Source organism: Nelumbo lutea, chromosome 2 (assembly GCF_056320005.1).
Source record: "Nelumbo lutea isolate HS-2025 chromosome 2, American lotus-T2T, whole genome shotgun sequence".
NCBI classification, from domain to species: Eukaryota; Viridiplantae; Streptophyta; class Magnoliopsida; order Proteales; family Nelumbonaceae; genus Nelumbo; species Nelumbo lutea.
Window position 1 is genome coordinate 8,824,549 of NC_142685.1, and position 6,223 is coordinate 8,830,771.

At 40.9% G+C, this 6,223-nt stretch overlaps 1 protein-coding gene across 1 annotated transcript; it reads right to left on the minus strand.

The window, feature by feature from the left end:
• Positions 1-390: 390 nt before the first annotated feature.
• On the minus strand, positions 391-5,981 carry LOC148868428 (GATA transcription factor 8-like). The gene is made up of 4 exons (XM_088968999.1): positions 5,622-5,981; positions 4,979-5,338; positions 2,719-2,957; positions 391-1,606 (listed from the first exon to the last, which is right to left on the minus strand). Exons 3-4 carry the CDS (start codon positions 2,944-2,946, stop codon positions 833-835), a joined length of 1,002 nt encoding a protein of 333 aa, XP_088825125.1. The 5' UTR covers positions 2,947-2,957; positions 4,979-5,338; positions 5,622-5,981; the 3' UTR covers positions 391-832.
• Between the last annotated feature and the right edge of the window lie 242 nt (positions 5,982-6,223).

Genomic DNA, 6,223 nt, shown 5'->3' on the forward strand with positions numbered 1-6,223 from the left:
TAATAGAGGCCAGCTTAAACTGAAATGCATGCCTGGCCAAAACGAGGCCTGACTTAGATGGGGCAGGGATATGTTCACAGTCTCACAGTGAGATGTGCGAACACAGTTGACGTTGAGACTGTATTGGGACAGTTTATGTTGTGAACAGATCCCTTCACGACTTCACCCTCGAAAAGGCTACGAAACATGCAGCTAGTATGCTTACCATATGACTGACACCAATATCCTACATCAGAAAGATGAAGTTCATAACATCTAATCCAAATCTTGTGATGAGGATTAATGCTCGGCGCTTTTTTTTTTCATTTCTCTCAAGGAATTTTCAATATCTTATTTTTTTCGATGAAAATTTTTAAATGTTTATAGCATCCATGAATGCCTCAAGGATTCTTTCTTGTGAGTAATATATCCACACCATTGCATAAACTCTTATGGAGACGAAGCATCCAATTAAAACACATCTCGGAATTTCCTAACAGCAAATGAACTGCAAAAATAATTCCAAAAGGAAAAAAAAAAAAGCCGAATTAAGAAACAATAGCTAACCAGCCTACCCATCACTAAAGCTGAGCTGAATGACTGAATCCTAAACCTAAACCTAAACTTAAATTCTCTCTACCTGCCCTCTTCCCACCAATAATTTTTGTTTCTTTTCCTTTCTGTCTACCAGCTAAAATGTGGTCAAGCTCTATTCCCTTTCCCCATCTATGTACAAAATTGAAATAAAAGAACCAACTAATAATTAAACAATGAGACCCCGTAAAAGAAAAGAAAAATATATTAAAAAAAAAACTCCCTACTAGCCTACTAGGTTCTCTCCCATTCACTACTATCATATGTAATCAAGCATATGGATGCTCCTCGGCATTAATTCTGTCGCGTCTGTAATGGGAGTTGCAGCGGCAGACATCTCTGCATAGTGGCTAACCTTAGACCTCATCTCTAGAACCTTCTTGTGAGAATTGGAGTGCAATGAAGAAATAAATGTTGGGCTTGCTGCGGGCCGGTATTCTGGGAAAAGCCGGCCCGACTTATAGCGCACCCCACATGCGTTACACAGAGTCTTAGGGCCCATAGGGCCAGCTCTCCATTGCGGGGTCTTTGTAATCTCACAGTGCATGCATTTTCTAATGGCGATTGGCTGCGAAACAGATTGCTCTGCTGAACCCGCTATAAGCGATAACTTTTTTTTCTTCTTCTGTTCCATTGCCTCCTCTCCTCGTACGTTCTTTGTTGGTTTTGTTGGTCGGGATTCTGCATAATTCTCCAATTTAGACGCAGATAACGGTTGGTTGGGTTCCGTTATGGAAGAGGTAGGAGAGATGAGTGGAATAACAGGCCGAGGGTTGAAAGTTGCAGGGCGTGGGCGCTTGCTGCGGGCGCGGCCAGGGACCACGGTTTCAGGGCTGAGAGGCATGGTCCTTCCACCGCCAGAACACGAGCTGCTGCTTTCAAGGACAGACACAGGGCTGGAACTCTGGAACCGGTGGGAATCATTGTTTTTGTGGTCATTGAAAGAGTCTTTGTCCAGGGTGACGCCGCTCCCGGCAGAGAATGAATCCTCGACGAAGTTTGACAGCCATTCCAACTGAGCAATGTCTTCATACTGAGAAAATGGGAAAAGGGAACAAGATACACCGATCAGATGAGAGATGTATAGAATTTGTTACGTAACTTTACATTTTTGGCAAGAAATAGAGATTCAAGAATGATAAACAATTGCAGACCAGCAGCACTTCTCGACTCGAGTCACACACGGTGGACCCACCCACACTAATCTCTTATAATATTGGGCAATTACATCCAATCTAGAAGTTAATGTTATTGACGAAAATTAAAAATAAAAAAAAAACAATATATATATATATATATATATATATTGACATCAAGACAAGCATGCTTGCATAGTGCCAAGTCAAGGAGAACTTGTTCTGTTCTAAATCTGCGGGCCAATGCTGCTGCATAACAGCACGAGTAACAAACGGACCCATTCCGATTTCTATGGTCCACTTTGATTTCTGACAATCGTTGGATTGGTAGAATTGGACTCATGAGTTAAGGTTGGAACCCAGCATAAACTATGGAGCAAAGTGACGTAGCATTCATGGACTATATTTTAATGGCTGAGATGTTGATTTGACTACGAGGGAAAGTCATTGTTCGTTTGAAAAAAAGTATGATGTCTGTTTTGGTAAAGGTATTGGGGAGACCTCTTGTAGGGGTAGGGAGAAACCCTATTAACTTTTGAAAGAATTTTTTTGAGCCTATATTTAGAGGGTTAAGGGACTTTGAAGTAGTCATCAACTTCTTGAAATCTTCAAGAGTTTTCTTAGAGCCCTCTCATTTGGATTGCGAACATTTCCAATTATTGACATGGAATGGACCGAGTTTGACGCTGGCAAAACTTCCTAGTAAAGGACTGGGAGTGATTTCTGGTTGGTTAAACAATTATACTAGTATATTGGCAACATCTGAGAATCATGAAGGAAATAAAGGGATGGGAAGAGTAGTTGTTGGGTACATAGAGCAACTAACTTTATTGCTTGTTCTCTATCTAAACAGAACAAGAGTGCATTTTTTCGGTATCACGAACACAGAGTGCAATCATTCTTTGTTTTTTTTTTTTCTCACATTCAATAAATTTCAAATTACCCATAAAAAAAAACATAGTCGTGTCGCATTTTAAATTATAGTTTGTGTTATAATGGTACTACTCACCGGAACAGAGAGTTCTGTGGCAAGCTCGGAAGAGCTTCTGTCGCTATAGCCGGAAAAAACCGAGTCTGGAGCCCCAATCATAGTGTCGGGTGGTGCGGTAGTCCATGAAGTAATGTAGTTTTCTCCAGCTCCAGCCACTATGTCTTCCGTGGAAAAGTCCAGCAAATCATCTATCTGGTCGAAAAAATCGCCGCATACATCCAGTAGATCATCCGTTGACCCTATCATCTTCTCTTTCACTGCACCACCAACAACATAAAAGAGAAAAAGGCAATGTCATATAGGGATATCCAAAAATTTCTCGTATATTACTCCAGAATCCAGAGTTGCAAATCAAAAGAGAGAACTTATAGAGGTTTTTACTCGGAAAAAATTAAAAGGACTCCCGGAGGTTCTATTATTAGAGATTACGATTTTATACTTTTATTCATGAAGCCTTCATTTAACATTTTATCAAATACATCCAAGCCCAGCAACTTCTCCGGATTGGGATCTGCTACTCACGCAGAGCGCCCAACTCCGATCTCACATGCACATATCACCATGCATTGAGAACATCTCCCGTGAATAATAACGTATAACTACGGGAGATGTTCCCAGTGCATATGCATGATAGGATATGCGTCAACTTCTCCTTGCAGTCCTATCATAATCCAATAATGTTCCGTCTGTAGGAGAAAGTGCGAAAATCTAGCGTGCGCCGTGTACGCGGTCTCGACCCAGAGTTCTCAGCCTGACTTGCTTGTCGGTAGTTGGTAATAGACGAGACGTTGGAATTCAAATGCTTATTAACTAAAAAAGATTCCACCCACAGCAATTGGTGCCTAAGCTTGTAGAAATAAAACCCTAGCACGTTCCCAATCACGTCCCATTTTATAAAATTTTCTCGAAAAGGCACTGATTCTATGACAATGGCACATGGCGCAACATCTGACCACCACCGGATCGGTAATAACTTTGGGACCCACGATTCACATATTCCAATCCGATGTAGAAAAATCTTTTTAATTTAATGGTAATAAACAATGAGTTTACGTAAATCATGGGTTTCTTCGTCCTAAAAGAGAAGGTAAGATTAGAAAAAGACAAATTCAACTTTGTCTTAAAGTTTTTTTTTAATGGGCCCTACACCTACTATAATATTATGCCCTACAATACCGTTTTTTTTCTTACACTTTAGCATCATTCATACTTAGATTTGCCGAAAAGGTGCTCATTGGTTAACCACCCCAACCCCGCCAGCTACATCTACACATCCCCTTATCACTTGGGACTTTGTGAGTTGTTGAAAAATGAAAAACCGTGTTCCGTGGTAGAATCTGCCACCCACAAATTGAGCCTATCAAAGAGATGGGTGCCTGGGTGGGTGGGGTTATGGCAAAGATGGATGGATGATTTCGGCCATCCGATATTCCGGTATCTTCTTGACTCCACACTCTATTATATGAGTCGAAAGGTTGGAATCATCACCGTCATCAATCATATCATCATCCCACCATTGATTCATTTCTAACTTCAGAACATATCCTAGCCCATATGGAAACAGAGGGAATGCAATGCAACCTACAAGTGCGTTACAGCGTTACCCCGATCTCCTGCATATTCACACCGTATTCCCCATGATTCCTCCATAATCTTCTTTTAACTTACTAAGCAATGATCACGTCCATTCCGTGTGATCCACGATTTCAACGGTCGTGATCAAAGGTTAACTGATAACGTGTACAATGCAGTTGAAGAGGGGAAGTTGTAGTCGTATAGGCGTCAAGAGTAATCCACCGTCCACCGACAACCAGCCCGAAAATGAAGCAGAAGAGGTGGACGAGTCAGCCGAAAAATCAACCGTGTGGGCCTACTTCAACAATCCTAAAACTTTGATGATCACGAAGGGTGGACCCGTCGCAATGACGAACCGACGCCATCTTCCTTGGCTATTGCAATGCAGTAGGACCAATATATATTTGGTCCACTTTCACCTTTTCCCAAACAAATAAATGAGGTAGAGAGATTTACGGAAATCAAGTCATATAATTTCATCGTCTTCATGTGCCACTTCACTGGCAGCACAAATTCAATAATGCATTCTAGTTAATGAATGCAAATCAAACCGATTTGAACAAATAAATAACGAATTTGATGCAAAAGTCAATGCTCTGGCTCTGGGAGGAGGTGGTCCGGGTGGAGGAGGGATTATTTCACGTTTTAAAGTGAAGTGCGATAAAGAAAATTAAAAAGAGCAAAAGAGTTCAATGAAGCAAACCTTGGAAATCAAAATGGACTATCAGCTTAGATCTCCCGTAGGCTCTCTATTTTTCCCTTTGCTTGGATTTGGGCAATAACAATTCTTTCTCCTCGCAATTGTAGGGAAGTGATAAAAGGAACGAAAAATCAGACGTTCGAACTGTAATTTGAAAGCGGAAGCTCAAGATTCGGTACAGTTGCTGTTTCGTCCAAAATTCTAGTAGCTTGTATGAATGATAGACTCGGGCAGAAAAATTCTAACAAACTGAGCGCGTGGCGAAGCCAGGTGACTAATGAAATTCTATAATGAAGTCTAAAAGGTCGAGTTTAAGTAGAACTGGTGGCAAGAGCTACAGAAGTCCACCAATTAGCTCAACTCCTGCAAAACAAAGAGAAAAAAAAGCAGAACGAGAAAATGAGAAGCAGATCACCATAGAAATATCTGTTACCTCCTTATTTATCAGAACAAAAATCACGCAATCGCTTCAATGCACCAAAAAAAAATGAAAAAGAAATGCTGTTTAAGGTAAAGAAGATTGTTGGAATTTTGAAAACTGAACATAATTAGTTGCACAAAACATGATTTGGCGCAGAATTTTCGAAGGAAATGAAGAAACATGTTAGCGGAAGCATGAGCAGACAAACAAACACGAATGACGAACCTATATTTAAATCCTAATTCCCGCCCAAAACTGCAAGAATCCACATAAAGCAAAGCATAAGCCTTATTCTTCCGAGATAACTCCCCAGAATTGCAACAAAGCTTGTTGGAATCAAATGAAAGAGCAACAACGACAATGAAGTGGCTAGCTCCTACTTCCAACTATAATATTGTATGAGTAGAGTGGAAGGAGAGAGAGAGAGAGATAGAGAAAGAGGAGGAGGAGGAGGAGGAATAAGTATGAAAGAGTGGGGGAGGAGAGAAACAAACCCTAAAAAGGGAGGGAAAGAACGTGAGCAGAAGTATGCGGTGACTAATTCTGGTAGGTGAGCCTCCTCCTTCATTGCTAGCTGTCTTTTACGATCCCTTCACTGTCGTGACGTTGAAGTCTTCATTGCACTTTTTCCCCCACTCCCTCCCCTTTCTCTATCTTTCTGACTGAAAGCAAGAATGGGTCCCACACGACCTCACCGCTCGAATTTTCTATAATTTACTGTTTCTTTTTTGTCTCACAGATTTGAGATTTTCTACTTTTTCCGACTGGTTTGAACTTCGAACTTTATTTAAAGATGATTTGCGGAGCAAACGGAGGAAAGAAAACAC